At 34.4% G+C, this 18340-nt stretch overlaps 1 protein-coding gene across 1 annotated transcript; it reads left to right on the top strand.

Moving 5' to 3' along the window:
* Nucleotides 1-8848: 8848 nt before the first annotated feature.
* Nucleotides 8849-17571, top strand: LOC101896112 (uncharacterized). Its single transcript, XM_059123362.1, has 3 exons — nt 8849-9178; nt 12782-12980; nt 16564-17571. The coding sequence occupies exons 1-3, from the start codon at nt 9124-9126 to the stop codon at nt 17516-17518; spliced, it is 1209 nt and encodes a 402-aa protein (XP_058979345.1). The 5' UTR covers nt 8849-9123; the 3' UTR covers nt 17519-17571.
* Nucleotides 17572-18340: the final 769 nt, after the last annotated feature.

The following is an 18340-nucleotide window of genomic DNA, read 5'->3' as shown; positions in this document are numbered from 1 at the left end:
TGCGCATTATTGTTATTCTCTTTTTTCTACTTTTTTGCAGCGGGATTTTTTTTTGTAATGCCAATTCTCTGCCCCAGTGTCCGCTAAACGAGACCAAAAGTGGGTTGTGTTGCGGTAGTTGGTTGGCTGGCTGGCTGGCTGATTGGTCGTTCGGTTGGCTGTTTGGATGATCGTTGAAGTATGGCATCGTCCAAAAAACAGAAAAAGTGATTGTCATGTTTAAAAGTAAAATTTCTTTGCTTTGGCAGATTTAGAAGAAATCATTTTCGATTTTTTTTTTTCGGATTTTAGAAAGAAAAAAAAACTCATTAGGGAGTCATTTTTTGTCGGTTCTTCATCTTGGATCTGCATATTAACTAGATTTTGAGGTTATGTAAATTAGAACTAAATAGAATGGACAAAAGTGGTCAATTTTGAATGCCGATAACGGAGCCATTGAATATATTCCAACATTTTTCCAAAATAATATGAAGCGGATAAAAATGAACCACTTTAACCGTATTATTTGAATGACGTAAATGGAGGATATTTGGAGGAGGGTATTTTAAGTTCGTCGTTCCGTTTGTAACTCATGGAAATAATAAATTTAGACTCAAGAAAGTATATATATCCTGGATCAGCGTAAAAATCCTAACACCATATAGCCCTGTCCGTCCGTTCGCATGTCCGTCCGTCCGTCTGTTGTAGTCACGTTAGAGCCAAAACGAATAAAGATAGGAAGCTAAAATTTTGCACAGATCAGTCTTTTGTCTGCAGACAGGTCAAGCTCGAAGATGGGCTATATCGGGCCACAATATCGTATAGCCCTCTTACAATGGTGCCCCCCGATATTCGGAATTTTGATGGTTTTAGCCACATTTTTCAATGGAATAGGCTGAAAATCCCCACAAGGAGTTCTCTGTGAGTACTTTACCCCCTGAAAAAGAATTGTCTGTATAGGTCCACGATATCGTATAGCCCCCATATAACTGTATCTCCCGATATTCGGAATTTTAATGATTTTAGCCACATTTTTCAATGGAATAGGCTGAAATTCTACACAAGCAGCTCTTAGTGACTACTTTACCCCCTGAAAGAAAATTGGCTATATAGGTCCACGATATCGTATAGCCCCCATATAACTGTACCTCCCTACATTCGGTATTTTAATGGTTTTAGCCACATTTTTCAATGGAATTGTCTGAAATTCTACACAAGCAGTTCTTCGTGACAACCTTACCCCCTGAAAAAGAATTGGCTATATAGGTCCACGATACCGTATAGCCCCCATATAACTGTACCTTCCAATATTCGGTATTTTGATTATTTTAGCCACATTTTTCAATGGAATTGTCTGAAATTCTACACAAGCTGTTCTTCGTGGCTACTTTACCCCCTGAAAGAGAATTTTCTATATAGGTTCACGATATCATATATCCCCCATATAACTGTACCTCCTGATATTCGGTATTTTGATGATTTTAGCCACATTTTTCAATGGAATAGGCTGAAAATCCCCACAAGGAGTTCCCTCTGAGTACTTTACTCCCTGAAAGGGAATTGTCTATATAGGTCCACGATATTGTATAGCCCCCATACAATGGTGCCCTCCGATATTGGGTATTTTGATGATTTTAACCTCACTTTTTAATGGAATTGTCTGAAATTCTACACAAGCAGTTCTTGGTGACTACTCTACCCCCTGAAAAAGAATTGACTATACAGGTCCACGATATCGTATAGCCCCCATATAATTGTACCTCCCGTTATTCGGTATTTCGATGATTTTAGCCACATTTTTCAATGGAATTGTCTGAAATTCTACACAAAGAGTTCTCTGTAAGTACTTTACCCCCTGGAAGAAGATTTTCTATATAGGTCCACGATATCGTATAGCCCCCATATAACGGTACCTCCCGATATTCGGAACTTTGATGATTTTAATCACATTTCTTAATGGAATTTTCTGAAATTATACACAAAGAGTTCTCTGTAAATACTTTACCCCCTGAAAAAGAATTGTCTATATAGGTCCACGATATCGTATAGCCCCCATATAACTGTACCTCCCGATATTCGGTATTTTGATGATTTTAGCCACATTTTTTCATGGAATTGTTTGAAATTCTGCACAAGGAGTTTCCTCTGAGTACTTTACCCCCTGAAAAATAATTGTCTATATAGGTCCACGATATCGTATAGCCCCCATATAATTGTACCTCCCGTTATTCGGTATTTCGATGATTTTAGCCACATTTTCCAATGGAATTGTTTGAAATTCTACACAAGGAGTTCTCTGTAAGTACTTTACCCCCTGAAAAAGAATTTTCTATATAGGTTCACGATATCGTATAGCCCACTACAATGGTGCCCTCCGATATTCGGAATTTTGATGATTTTAGCCACATTTTTCAATGGAATTGTCTGGAATTCTACACAAGGAGTTCTTTGTGAGTACCTTACCCCTTGGAAGAGAATTGCCTATATAGCTCTACGTTTTAGTAGAGCTCCCATATAACGCTATTTGGAAATATTCGGTATTTCCAGGATTTTCGCAACATTATTCACCGGATTTGCACCAAATTTCGTATTTGAAATTCGTAATGGGTACTACAACCCATGAAAGAAAATTGTCTATGCAGGTCAACATTTTAGTATAGCCCCCATAAAGTGGTACCTCCCTTTATTCGGTATTTTGATGATATTAGCGACATAATTTAACGGAATTGTTTCAAATTTCAAATTTTCATTTGAGCGGTATTTTTTGATGGCATTTATTTTAAAATTTTTCAAGTTCCTTCCAAGATTATAAAAAGTTGGACCCGCGGAACTTAGCTGCTTCTTTCCTTTTTTTTCGAAAATTGCAGGAAAAGCCCAGTGGATTCTGGAAATAGAGCTAAGAATAGAAGAAGAAAAATTAGAAGATAAACAAAAAGAAGTATTAAGGTTGTTAAAATTTACATTGGGCAGTAACCTAAATGGAGGGAAAAAGTTTACCCCCCCTCATCTTCCAATTTTTTTTTTTTTTGGAAAATTTCGAATCATGATATCTTGAAATCCATTCATTTTAGGTATATAGTGTCTTTGGCAATATTACTAATAACACTTCGAAAATTATTTTGGTCGACAATTTTAACCCTCTAGCGAGTCACCAAAGGGGTCTTTTTGGTCCTTTTTCCAAAAAATGCTTAAAAACTCCCCTTAAATGGGATAGAAAAAATGGAAAATGTTCCACAAAATTATTCGTCATGAAATTCTACTATAGGTCTTAGAATACACCAAAACTCTAAGTCTTACCTAGATGCCAGGAATATTAATTTGTTAACGCATTTTAGGGTTAAAATCGTACTTTATGTGAGTTTATGTCAAATTCTCCTGCAAAACATAATTTTAGGAGGATGACGTCAGAGACAAAAATATTCTCCATCAAATTTCACTAAAAGTCACCAAAGACAAGAAATCTCTAGATTGATTTAATATCGAGAAAATATTCGATTCAATTTTGTCTACAAAAATAGTAAATATTTCCTATATTTTTGGATATCTTTTCTTTCGTCTTTTTTCGAGTTAATGCATAAAACTGACATAATACTTCGTTTTATACAGAAACTTTCAAAGAAGGATATATTCTCTATCGAATTTCAGTATAAGTCTGAAAATAAAGTATACAAGTGGGTATAATAGTTTTCGAGAAAATGGCATTGGAATTTTATATTTATTACAAATTATTTTTATATGATTAGTTTTTTAACGGCTACGAGTTTTTGCAAAATTCTCCTACAAAGCATCGTTTTAGGAAAATGACGTCAAAGACAAAAATATTTTCCATCAAATTTCACTATAAGTTACCAAAGACAAGAAATCTCTATATTTATTTAATATTGAGAAAATATTCAATTCAATTTTGTCGTAAAAGAACAGGAAAATATTTCCAGTTTTTTAATAGATTTTACTTCCATCCTTTTTCGAGTTGATACTTGGAAGTAACATAAAACCTCATTTTAGAGGGATGACGTCAAAGATAAAAATATTCTCCATCAAATTTCACTATAAGTCACTAAAGACAAGAAATCTCTATATTTATTTAATATCGAGAAAATATTCGATTCAATTTTGTCGTAAAAGAACATGAAAATATTTCCAGTTTTTTGATAGATTTTACTTCCATCCTTTTTCGAGTTGATACTTGGAAGTAACATAAAACCTCATTTTAGAGGAATGACGTCAAAGATAAAAATATTCTCCATCAAATTTCACTATAAGTCACTAAAGACAAGAAATCTCTATATTTATTTAATATCGAGAAAATATTCGATTCAATTTTGTCGTAAAAGAACATGAAAATATTTCCAGTTTTTTGATAGATTTTACTTCCATCCTTTTTCGAGTTGATACTTGGAAGTAACATAAAACCTCATTTTAGAGGAATGACGTCAAAGATAAAAATATTTTCCATCAAATTTCACTATAAGTCACCAAAGACAAGAAATCTCTATATTTATTTAATATTGAGAAAATATAAAATTCAATTTTGTCGTAAAAGAACAGGAAAATATTTCCAGTTTTTTTATAGATTTTACTTCCATCCTTTTTCGAGTTGATACTTGGAAGTAAAATAAAACCTCATGTTAGAATGATGACGTCAAAGACAAAAATATTCTCCATCAAATTTCACTCTAAGTCACAAAAGACAAGAAATCTCTATATTTATTTAATATCAAGAAAATATTCATTTCATTTTTGTCAAAAAAGTCACAAATATTTCGTTTTTATTTTCATGGATTTGTCCTCAGCCCTTTTTCGTTTTGATGCATGAAAGTAACATAAAAATTCATTTTAGACAAAATATTGCAAAGGGGGATATATTCTACATCGAATTTCACTATAAGTCTCAGAATAACCTATACATCTGGGTATAATAGTTTTCGAGAAAATTACGTTGGAATTATATATGTACTACAAGTGATAATTATGTGATGAGATTTTTAACGGCTATGAGTTTCTGCAAAATTCGCACACAAAACTTCATTTTTAATGGATTACGTCAAAGAGAAATATGTTCTCCCTCAAATTTCACTATAAGTCACCAAAAACAAAAAATCTCTTTATTTAATTAATATTGAGAAAATATTCAATTCAATTTTGTCGTAAAAAAAAAAGAAAATATATCCTATTTTTTCATCGATTTAATTATATTCTTCTCCGAGTTAATGAATGAAACTGACATAAAACTTCGTTTTAGACAAAATATTGCAAAAGAGGATATATTCTACATAAAATTTCAGTAAATGTCTCAGAAGAACCCGTGCATCTAGGTATAATAGTTTTTGAGAAAATTACATTGGAATTTTATATGCATTAAAAGTAATGATTATGTGATAAGTTATTTTTAACGGCTATGAGTTTATACAAAATTCTCCCACAAAACATCATTGAAGAAAGATGACTTCGAAGACAAGAATGTTCTTCATCAAATTTCACAATAAGTTACCAAAGAAAAGAAATCTCTGTTTCTATTCTATATCAAGAAAATTGTTATTTAAATTTTGCTAAAAATAACGCAAAAATATTTCCTATTTTTCATGGATGTTTCTTCGGTCCCTTTTGGATTTGATGCATGATAGTAGCATAAAACTTCGTTGTAGATAAAAAGTATCAAAAGATGAAATATTCTCCATCAAATTTCACTATAAGTCTCAAAAGAAACTACACATCTAGGTAAAATAGTTTTTATGAAAATTATATTCGAAATTTATATTACAAGAAAAAATTTTATGGTACGTTTTTGACTATTAATTTTATCCGTTTCAAATCTGAGTCAAAATCTTCGATAATACTTCGACATTTTAGAAAAAGTGTCAAAGGGAGAAATATTCTACACCGAATTTCATTATGTGTCTCTGAGCAAATGGAGTGTGTAAATTTAATAGATGCCAAAAAATAATATCATCAATATTGGGGTAAAAAATAATTTTTGACAAATGTATGTATTTTTCGGATGCCCTGAAAATTTGCTTAAAGTTTCACTCTGCAACAGTCAATCTGCGGTGAGAGGAAAATTCTCAGTGGGTTTGTTAATATTCGGTTGGTATATTACAATTCCAAAAAAATGTTATATTCTCAGTCAAACTTTGTTTAGAGTCATTTTTATATGGCCTTGACCATACAGAAAGCCTTAACCAAACAAAAACGGTAAAGTAAAAAAGCGGCTAAGTTCGGCCGGGACAAACACTTAATACCCTCTACCATTTGGAAGGAAGGAATTCTCAATGTGTTAAAAAGTCCGTTGTAAAATGATTTTTTTTCTTTATTTTCCTTCTGAATATCAGGTGTTATATTTATATGGGACTATAAGAAAAAGTGGACATATATTCTAGAAAAGGCAGCGCCTATTACGAACTGCAAATAACAAGTTTGAAATAATTCATTTGAAAAATGCAGCTAAAAATCATTAAAATACCGAAATTTTGTTGTTTAGCTGAAATCATTAAAATACCAAATATAGGGAGGTACCCTCCTATCGAAGTTGTTCGAAGATGTCGATCTGTATAAGCAATTTTCTGTCAGCAAAAGTAGTATTCAATACGAACTGTAAATATCAAATTTGATAAAATTCCGATGAAAAATGTGACATAAATCCTTAAAATGTCTAAAATGCTTATTTCCAAACGGAATGGCGAACTTAATATTTTATTCTCCATATTCTCTATTTCTTTATTCCCAAGTGTTAACAACAAATGCAATTACAAATCACGATGTTCTGTGTAAACGTATCAATTGTTCCATTTCATTGTCACATATTCGTAGCATACTTTCAGGCACATGCAATTACAAGTGTTGCCAACTACAGAGGCAAAGAATATGGTGGATTTTACAGTGCCAATAAATGTTATGTTATTTTTGTTTACATTACAAATTTACAATTCATAATACAATGAAACTGGTAGCTGTTCAACAAATGAACAATTTATTTAAAACAGTTAAATTGGTTGAAAAAAACATTATGTTATCATTAACTACTTATCATTATACCCTCAGCCACATGGCTAGAGAGGGTATATATCATTTGATACGGCCAAAACGAGGCTCAAGTCTCTATGGACAAAATCCGTTTTAGGATATTTGGAGTCGATTTAGCGATATTCGTCCGTTCGTCCGTCTGTCTGGCTGGTGCGCACGATAACTCTCGAAGGGAGTATCCGATTTTGTCCAAACATGGTACATCGTAATATTATTATCAAACTTAAATCGAGTTCGGAGATGGTCAATATCGGTCCACTCCTTTTGGTACCTTCCACACAAAAGGTCGAAATATTTCAAAAATATATTTTCTAATATTTGCGTGAGTGCTACTTCAGGTACGAAAATGGACATTATCGGCCCACTCCATCAAGTAACTCTCCCATAAACGGTCAACATTTTGAATAATTACATCTCTTATAAAAAGTGATGTAAGAGTCCGATTGTCATCAAATTTCACACATCCCAATATTTTTATTAACCCAAGGTCTGGTGTTAAAGTGGAATATATCGGTCCGCTCCTTCTGGTATCTTCCCGGTCGAAAATTTAAAAAAAATATTTTTTTGCACAGAAAGAGAAGTTTTTGCAAATCCGAATATTTGCGTGAGTGCTACGTCAGGTGCGAAAATAGACAATATCGGTCGACTTCATCAGGTACCTCCCCCACAAAGGGTACAATTTTTGAATTATTACAACTATTATGAAATGTGACGTAAGAGTCCGATTGTATTCAAATTGCACACATCCCAATATTTTTATTAACCCTTCCCCACCTTCCCCACAAAGGGTGAAAAATTTTGAAAAATCATGAACCTCATAAAACACGAAATTAACATCCGATTTGATTCAGACTTGGTACATCTCAATATTTGCATAAACACAAAATATGTTATAAAGGTGGTAGGTATTGGACCACTTCTTCTGGTACGCGAAATTAACATCCGATTTCATTCAGACTTGGTATATCTCAATATATCCATCAAAACAAGATCTGTTATAAACATGATAGAGATCGGACCATTACTTCTGGTACCTCCCCCACATAGGGTTTAAGGTTTTGAAGAATTAAACGCTCAAAGAAAGTGAGATAAGCATCCAACTCTCTTTAAATGTCACACATACAAACATTTTGGCTAACACAAGATCTGTTGTGAAGATGATATATATCTGCGAACACACTCTGGTAACTCACCCACAATCCGCAATACTATCATCTGTCATAACTTGCGGAAAAAGTCGGCGATTCTTTACAACTTGCTATATCCAAATATTTCTCTCAACCAGAAACCTGAGATGAATATGGAATTTATCGGAATTTATGATTTCGCATAAAAATGGATATAAATGTTTGATTTTCCTGTAATTTTGCCCATACCTGTATTTTAATCTATATTAGATGGAGTATGAAAATGGAATACTTCGGTCCGCTACATCTGTTACCACGCATATTTTCCAAAAATTTGCACATATCTTATATCGATATAGTCCAAATCTGTCACGTTGTAATATTTTTATCATTCTTAGGTCAGATAACAATTAATCAATATTGGCCATCTGCTTCGGAAAAAATTTAAAGGAAACACATATAAAGAAAAACTATTCAGAGATCAAATCCACTCGTGTTGTCAGTTTTTCTTCTTCTGTTCAACTCCATTAAATTACTCCTCTCTTGAAAAGAGCCACAGAAATACCCGTCTTTATGTCGTATTTCTTTGCTGTTATTAACATTGTGTCTGATGTTAACTAACATTGACCACATCAATGGCAACAACAGAGTGGTGAGTGAAAGTCTGTGGCATGGTGGGCTCTGTGGTGTGTTCTCAATGTTTTCTGCTGCTCCACCTGTGTGTGTGCCTTAGTGCATTACTATCTTTGGTGAACGACGGTTGGGCATTTCGGGAAAAACGGCGGCAACTAAGCTTTGCGCAACTTTACTATCTCGTTTATTGTTTACAAAGAAGATTAACAAGACAATCGTTTAAAAAGGGTTTTGAATTGTCGGTTGGGGCTTGGGTTATGTAAACTGCGAGGTGCTAACGATTTCCGTTTCATCTTCTCTGCTGCTGTAATCGAATGTAATTTAATTCAAGTCTGGGTGCACTACAACGGATGATACAGCTACAATGGATAAATGCAAAGCCATGGACATGGATATAAATTATGAAAATAACAACACGGGTAAGCGTATACGAATTGCTCGGTGAGGGGCGAGTTTTATTTGCGTGACTGAGAGCACAAAATATATTTTTCGAAGGCATGCCTGACTGACAATTGCAAAAAAAAGGAAAATTAGCTCAAAAATAAATAGAAATCATGATAATGAATGGTAACGAAGAAGAAGAACAACAACAAAAATCAAATTGGAATGTTTACCATGCCAATAGAGAGAGAGAGTGGCCTCCCAAAAAATAAATGTAATGCTGCTGCCACACACAGTTTACATTGGTGTGTTTGTGTGTTCATCCCAACGTGTGAAAACTTTCTCTTTGGCCGAGAATCAAAACAAACAAGAATGCAGAGTGGCAGTTGGCATTGAAATGGGGGGAATTCAAGCATTTCGAGAGGATTAATCGATAACACTTAAGAGAATGGTATTTTAAAAAGTTAAAAAGCCAGCCAAAGTTGGATTATTTTAAGTTTTTTTTTTTTTTTTTTTTAATTTGTTGATCCTAAATGGTGAAGGCTCCGGGGGAATAGGCCAATATTGCCCATTTCGCATCGGACCTAAATAAATATGATATAAATATTGTGACGTGCCAAGTTTGTAATATATCGACGACTTCCTTCACTTTATATGAGATATTTAGGAAATGTTTTTAGGAAATGTCAAAATGTGCGTGAAGTACCAGATATAGTCGACCGAAGTATTCCATTTTCATACTTCATCTAATACAGATAAAAATATTGATATGGGCAAAATTAAAAGAAAATCGAACATTTATATCCAATTTTATACGAAATCATAAATTCCGATAAATTCCATATTCATCTTAGGTTTCTGGTTGAGAAAAATATTTAGATATAGCAAGTTGTATAGAATCGCCGACTTGTTTCGCAAGTTATGACAGATAAAAGTATTGAAAATTGTTGCCCTTTGTGGGTGAGGTACCAGAAGGGATTGGCAGATACATATCATTTTCACAACAGATCTTGTGTTAACAAAAACGTTATATGTTTGAAATTTGAACAGATTTGGATGCTTATTTGGCTTTCTTTGAGCGTTTTGTTTTTCAAAAAAATTGAAAGCTTTGTGGGGAGGTACCAGAAGAAATGGTCCGATCTCTACTATCTTTACAACAGATCTTATTTTCATGGAAATATTGAGATATGCCAAGTCTGAATGGAATCTGATGTTAATTTCGTGTTTTGTGAATTTCATGGATATTCAAAATTTTGATCCTTTGTGAGGAAGGTACCAGAAGGAGTGGACCGATATATCCCATCTTCATAGCAGATCTTGTGCTGGTAGAAATAATGAGATGTGTGTTATATGAAGAGAATCGGATTCTTATTTCGGATTTTATTATCGTTTTGGTTATTCAAAACTTCGACCCATTGTGGGAGAGGTACCAGAAGGAGTGGTCCGATCTCTACCATATTTACAACAGATCTTGTGTTGATGGAAATATTGAGATGTACCAAGTCTAAATGATATTGGACGTTATTTTCGCGTTTTATGAGCCTCAATGATATTCAAAATTTTGACCCTTTGTGGGGGAGGTACCAGAAGGAGTGGACCGATATATCCCATCTTCACAGCATATATTGTGCTGTTAGAAATAATGGGATGTGTGATATATGAAGAGAACCGGATGCTTATTTCGGATTTTATAACAGTTTTGGTTATTCAAAACTTCGACCCTTTGTGGGGGAGGTACCAGAAGAAGTGGTCCGATCTCTACCATATTTACAACAGATCTTGTGTTGATGGAAATATTGAGATTTACCAAGTCTGAATGGAATCGGATGTTAATTTCTAGTGTTTTATGAGCTTCATGAATATTCAAAATGTTGACCCTTTGTGGGGGAGGTATACGAAGGAGTGGACCGACATATCCCATCTTCATAGCAAATCTTGTGTTAGTAGAAAAAATGGGATGTGTAAAATAGCAAGAGTATGGAATGCTTATTTCAGATTTTATAATCATTTTGGATATTCAAAACTTCAAACCTTTGTGGGGGAGGTACCAGAAGGAATGGTCCGATCTCTTCTATCTTTATAACAGATTGGGGGCTGATGGAAATATTGAAATGTGCCAAGTCTGAATGGAATCGGATGTTAATTACGTGTTTTATGAACTTCATGGCTATTCAAAATTATGACCCTTTGTGGGGGAGGTACCAGAAATAATAGTCCGATCTCTACCATTTTTACAACTGAGCTTGTGTTAATAGAAATATTGGGATGTACCAAGTCTGAATGGAACCGGAGATTAATTTCTCGTTTTATGAGCTTCGTGAATATTCAAAATTTTGACCCTTTGTGGGAGAGGTACCAGAAGGAGTGGACCGATGTATTCCTTCTTCGCACCACTCCTTGAGTTATTAAAAATATTGTAATGTGGATAATTTGAAGACAATCGGACTTCTACAACACATTTTTTAATAGTTGTAGTTATTCAAAATTTTGACCCCTTGTGGGGGAGGTACTTGTTGGAGTGGACCGATATTTTTCATTTTCGCACCTGACCTAGCACTGATGCAGATATTAGGATTTGCAAAGTTGCAGCAAAATTGGATTATCCTTTCTCTTTCTGTGCAGAAGATATGTGTTTTTTTTTTTTTTTTTGAAAATTTCGACATTTTGTGGGGGAGGTACCAGAAGGAGTAGACCGATATATTTCATCTTCACACCAGACCTCAGGTTAATAAAAATATTGTGATGTGTGTAATTTGAAGACAATCGGACCGTTACATCACATTTTATAAGAGTTATAATTATTCCAAATTTTGACCCTTTGTGGGGGAGCTATTTGATGGAGTAGACCGATATTGTCCATTTTCACACATTACCTAGCGCTGATGCAAATATTAGGACTTGCAAAGTTGGAGCCAAATCGGAATATCCTTTCTCCTTCTGTGCAGTAAAATATTTTCTTTGAATATGTTGACATTTTGTGTGGGAGGTATCCGAAGGAGTGGACCGAAATTACTCATCTCCGGACTGAAACTTAGTTTTATAATAATATTACGATGTACCAAGTTTGGATAAAATCGGATACTCCCTTCGAGAGCTATCGTATGCACCAAACAGCCAGACAGGCAGATGGACATCGCTAGATCGACTACAAATGTCCTGAAACTGATTTTATCCAAAGAGACCTAGGGTCTAAAACCGTTATTTCAATGAATCACGTTTTGGCAGCATCAAATGATATATACCCTCTCTATCCATATTGCTGAGGATATAAAAATGGAACTGGGTCGCTTTATCAAAGAACTGGAAACTGAGATCTCTCTACGCCTGCTGGACCATAGAAAAATCTCCACCCAAAATAATTATTTTTTAATATACGCCAATTATTTCATCTTCATAAATTATCTACAATGTTCCATGACAGATTGGCCATTAGGAAATACATTCGTAATATAGAAAATAGTTAATCCGAATAAATCCGCAAGTGTTTGTTTGGACTTTGACAACACGATCCCTTGATGATCATCCATCGCAAAAAAAAAGAAAGAAAACTATATGTTTTATTGCCCCTCATTATCATTTCAACCGATAATTATAACAAGTGACAATAAAATCGAAATGCTTCACATTTTTATCGCCTACAGCTGGGGAAAAGTGCAATGCGATCGACAATAATCAAAACAAACGAGTGACATGCTTGAATGGCGATGCAGAAACGGCGATCGAGGAACAGCCAGAAGCTGAAGCTTATTTGAAACATCTACTGGAGAATGGATGCAATGAGGGGGACAGTGGTTATGAAATGGAATTGCCACCCTGGTATGATGAGCATTTGTTCAAACAGTAAGTAATACTACACCACCTCCTCTCCTCCCCTCCTCATTTTAAATTTACTATTCATATATATTAGCTTGTCAGGTTACAGTATAAAATAGATTGATAAAAACAAGTAGAAAAGCAGTAAGTTCGGTCGGACCGAACCTTGAATACCCTCCACCATTGGGAACGAATTTGTAAATTTTCAGAAAAACAATTAAATCCGTTAAAAATGTTGTTAAAATCTTACACATACCGAATATAGCCGTTATATTGGGGACTATACGACGACGTGGTACTACATAGGCAACATTCTGTCATAAGCTATTACAATATTCAAATACGAAATATGAAAAAAAATCCGATGAATAATGTACCTAAAATCGTCAAAATATCGAATATTGGGAGGTACGGTTATATGGGGCCCATACGAAGACCTGCATACGCAATTTTTTGTCGTAGGTTGTAGTACGTACCAAGAACTTCAAATACCAAATTTGAAACATTTCCGGTGAATAATGTCGCTAAAGTCATCAAAATACCGAATATGGGGGGTATCGTTATATGGGGCCTATAGGAAGACCTGGGCCTGTATAGACAATTTTCTGCCATAGGCTGTAGTACCTATCACGAAGTTCAAATATGAATTTTAAACAATTTCGGTGAATAATGTCGCTAAAATCATCAAAATACCGAATATAGGGAGGTACTGATATATGGTGCCTATACGAAGACGTGGGCCTGTATAGACAATTTTTTCGCTTAGAGTGTAGTTCCCATTAGGAACTCTAAATACGAAATTTGAAACAATTCCGGGAAATAATGTTCCTTAAATCGTTAAAATACCGAATATCGGGAGGTACTGATATATGGGTCCTATAGGAAGATCTAGGCCTACATAGACAATTTTCTGGCGTAGGCTGTAGTACCTATCAGGAACTTTAAGAACGAAATTTCAAACAATTTCGGTAAATGTTGTACCTAAAATCTTCAAAATACCGAATATAGAGAGGTTCTGATATATGAGGCATATACGAAGACGTGGGCCTGCATATGCAATTTTGTGGCATAGGGTGTAGTACCTATTAGGAACTTCAAATATGAAATTTTAAACAATTTCGGTGAATAATGTCGCTAAAATCATCAAAATACCGAATGCAGGGAGGTACTGATATATGAGACCTATACGAAGACAATTTTCTGGTATTGGGTGTAGTTCCCATTACGAACTATAAATAGGAAATTTTAAACAATTTCGGTGAATATTGTACCTTAAATCGTCAAAATACCGAATATTAGGAGGTACATTTATATGGGACCTATACGAACACCTGGACCTGCATACATAATTTTCTGGCAGAGGGTGTAGTTCCCATTACGAACTCTAAATACGAAATTAGAAACAACATCGGTGAATAATGTCGCTAAAATCATCAAAATACCGATTTCGGGGGGTATCGTTTTATGGAGTCTATACGAAGACGTGGGCCGTCATACCCAATTTTTCGTCACAGGATGTAGTACCTTTTACTAACTTCAAATACGAAATTTCAAACAATTTCGTTGAATATTGTTCCTAAAATCGTCAAAATTCCGAATATTGGGAAGTACTGATATATGGGGCCTATATGAAGACCTGGACCAGCATTGACAATTTTCTGGCATAGGGTGTAGCTCCTATAACGAACTCTAAGTACAAAATTTGAAACAACTCCGGTGAATAATGTCGCTAAAATCCTCAAAATACCGAATATCGGGGGGTACCTCTATATGGGGGCTATACGAAGACCTGACCCTGCATAGACAATTTTCTGGCATAGGCTGTAGTACCTATCAGGAACTTCAAAAACGAAATTTCAAACAATTTCGCTAAATATTGAAACTAAAATCTTCAAAATACCGAATATTGGGAGGTACTGATATATGGGGCCTACACGAAGACCTGGACCTGCATAGACAATTTTCTGTCACAGGCTGTAGTACCCATTACGAACTTTAAATACCAAATTTGAAACAATTCCGGTGAATAATGTCGATAAAATCATCTAAATACCGAATATCGGGGGTACCGTTGTATGGGGACTATACGCTATCGTGAACCTATATAGACAATTCACTTCCAGGGGGTAAGGTACTCAGAAGGAACTCCTTTTGTGGATTTTCAGACAATTCCATTGAAAATTTTGGCTATAATCATTAAAACATCGAATATCGGGAGGTACCGTTATATGGGGGCTATGCGATATCGTGGACCTATATGGACAATTCTCTTCCGGGGGATAAAGTACCCACAAAGTACTTCTTGTGTAGAATTTCAGACAATTCCATTAAAAACTTTGGCTGCAATCATCAAAATACCGAATATCGGGAGGAACCGTTACATGCGGGCTATACGATATCGCGGACCCATATAGACAATACTCTTCCAGGCGGTAAAGTACTCAGAAGGAACTCCTTTGGTGGATTTTCAGACAATTCCATTGAAAAATGTAGCTACCATCATCAAAATACCGAATATGGGGGGTACCGTTATATGGGAGCTATACGATATCGTGGACCCATATAGACAATACTCTTCCAGGGGACAAAGCACCCACAAAGGGCTCCTTGTGTAAAATTTCAGACAATTCCATTAAAAAAATGTGGCTACAATCATCAAAATTCCGAATATCGTGGGGTACTGTTGTATGGGGGCCACGATATGGTGGACCGATATAGTCAATCTTCGAACTTGACCTGCCTGCAGACAAAAGACTGATCTGTGCAAAAATTTAGCTGCCTATCTTTATTCGTTTTGACTCTAGCGTTATTATAACAGACAGACACACGAACGAACAGGCGGACCTATCGACAGGGCTAAATTGTCTTAGAATTTTACGCTGATCAAGAATATGTATACTTTGCTGGGTCTAAAATTATTATTTCGATGAGTTACAAATGGAATGACGAACTTAATATACCCTCCATACTAGCAGCTATGGTGGAGGGTATAAACACATTCTCTTAATACCCACCCACACACACAGGCACATCTGTACAGCTCAGTTCAAATCAACGAGTGTAATGGGGTGTATTGAAATATTTATATAATTTTTTTTTAAATTAATTTTTAATTTAATTTAATTAATTTTTTTTAATTTTTAATTTTTTTTTTTAATTTTTAATTTTTTTTTATATTTAATTTTTATTTTTTTAAATTAATTTAATTAATTTTATTTTTTTTAATATCTTCTTTTTTGTGTATATAATTTTTCTTAATTAATTTTTAATTTAATTAATTTTTTTTTAATTTTTATTTCTTTTTAATTTTTTTAAATTATTTTTTTTTTAATTTTTATTTTTTTAATTTAATTTAATTAATTTTATTTTTTTGTGTATATAATTTTTGTTAATTAATTTTTAATTTAATTATTTTTTTTTTAATTTTTATTTCTTTTTAATTTTTTTAATTTATTTTTTTTAATTTTTATTTTTTTTAATTTAATTTAAATAATTTAATTTTTTTTAATATCTTTTAATTTTTTTTAATATCTTTTTATTTTTTTTTAATTTTATTTTTTTATTAATTTTTAATTTTTTTAAATAATTTTTTCCATTTTTTCTCTTTCAGGGGTCAAAGTTTCATGAACAAATACAGATTTGTCATACAATCGGGCATGTTATCCGGCTTAGTGGCCGTTCTGGCCATACCATCCATTCTCAAAGTCCTCATATGCACCCGGCAATCATCGAGTCCCGCCACAGCCTATCGCCGATATGTACGAACCCTACTGCACACAAATTCCTGGTATAAATATTCAGCATCTGACAAATCCTCCCGTTTTTGGACTAGCCTGAGAGCGGTGCGCAAGGCCCATTCAAGATCAAGTCGAGCCTGTGCTAAACTGGGGGCGGGACAAATAACACAAAAAGATTTGGCTCTCACCCAGTTTGGATTTATTGGATTCCTATCTTTGGGGGCCCATCGCATCCAATTGGATGACGAACACTTCCTGGAGGCAACATCCCACATGTGGCGTGTTTTGGGTTACCTACTCGGCATCAAAGATGAATACAATATTTGCGGACGTAATTGGCTGGAGACGAAATTACGCCTCTCCATTGTCATGCGTAAAGTCTACGAACCGGCCCTGGAAAATCCCTCAGAGGAATTTAAAGAAATGTCCAAGGCCCTGCTAGAAGGCCTGTGGCACATCAACACCACACTGACCGTTGGTTCATTTGTCTATTTCACCAAACGCCTATGCTATGTCAAAGGTTATGAATATTTCAAATTTGACTATCCCCCCTGGCGGAAACCCGATCCCCAACAACATTTGTACTACAAGGACCTGAGTTGGATCGATCGTTTCATTGTCTTCTATGCCCTCATCCTAATCACATATCTGCACAAATTCGACATTGTTCGTTGTTATTTGAATTTCCGGGCGTGGTTAAATGAACTGCTAATTGAATACTTGCCGTATCTGGCGATTTTGAAATTTGGCACCACCTGGGCATATGTGAGCATTTTTAATCGCAGCGGTGGCGAAAATGAATTTGAATATCATTTGAAGGAGGATTAACGGGGTTTTTTTCATAGTCTAGTTGTTAATTTTTTTTTTATATATTTGAGAAGAAAATAAAAAAAAAATAAAATAAGGAATTTTGAAAACAAAAAAAAAAAAAAATATTGAAAAAAAAGATTTTTTTTTTGAATTTTAAAACAAAAAAAAAACAAAAAATTATTGAAAAATATTTTTGTTAATTTTAAAACCAAAAAACCATTATTGAAGAAAAATGTTTTAAAATCCACTTTTAAGGGATCATTAAATTATTTTCAAAAATTCAGGCAGATCAAGTTCTAAGATGGACTATATCGGTCCACGATAGCGTATAGCCCCCATATAACGGTACCCCACGATATTCGTTATTTTTATGATCTCATCCACATGGAATTGCTCGAAACTCTACACAAGGAGTTCTCTGTGAGTATTTCACCCCCTGGAAGAGAATTATCTATATAGGTCCACGTTATCGGAAAGCCCCCATATAAAGGTACCCCACGATATTCGTTATTTTTATGATTTTAGTCACATTTTTTAATGGAATTGTCTGAAATTCTATACAAGAAGTCCTTTGTGGGTACTTTGCCCCTTGGAAGAGAATTGTCTATATAGGTCCACAATATCGTATAGCCCCCATACAACGGTACCCACCGATATTCGGTATTTTGATGATTTTAGCGACATTATTAACCGGAATTGTTACAATTTTCGTATTTAGAGTTTGTAATGGGAACTACACCCTGTGCCAGAAAATTGTCTATGCAGGTCCAGGTCTTCGTATAGCCTTCATATAAGGGTACCCCCAATATTCGGTATTTTGACGATTTTAGCGACATTATT

This window comes from Musca domestica, unplaced genomic scaffold (genome assembly GCF_030504385.1).
Source record: "Musca domestica strain aabys unplaced genomic scaffold, Musca_domestica.polishedcontigs.V.1.1 24, whole genome shotgun sequence".
Classification (NCBI taxonomy): domain Eukaryota; kingdom Metazoa; phylum Arthropoda; class Insecta; order Diptera; family Muscidae; genus Musca; species Musca domestica.
The sequence above is the reverse complement of the archived record's forward strand: the minus strand, read 5'-3'. Positions and strand labels throughout refer to the sequence as shown.

Coding starts and splice junctions, on each gene's coding strand:
- LOC101896112 (XM_059123362.1), top strand. CDS start 9,124: ATGGATAAATGCAAAGCCATGGACATGGATATAAATTATGAAAATAAC. Junction 9,179..12,781: donor TTATGAAAATAACAACACGG/GTAAGCGTATAC, acceptor TATCGCCTACAG/CTGGGGAAAAGTGCAATGCG. Junction 12,981..16,563: donor GATGAGCATTTGTTCAAACA/GTAAGTAATACT, acceptor TTTCTCTTTCAG/GGGTCAAAGTTTCATGAACA.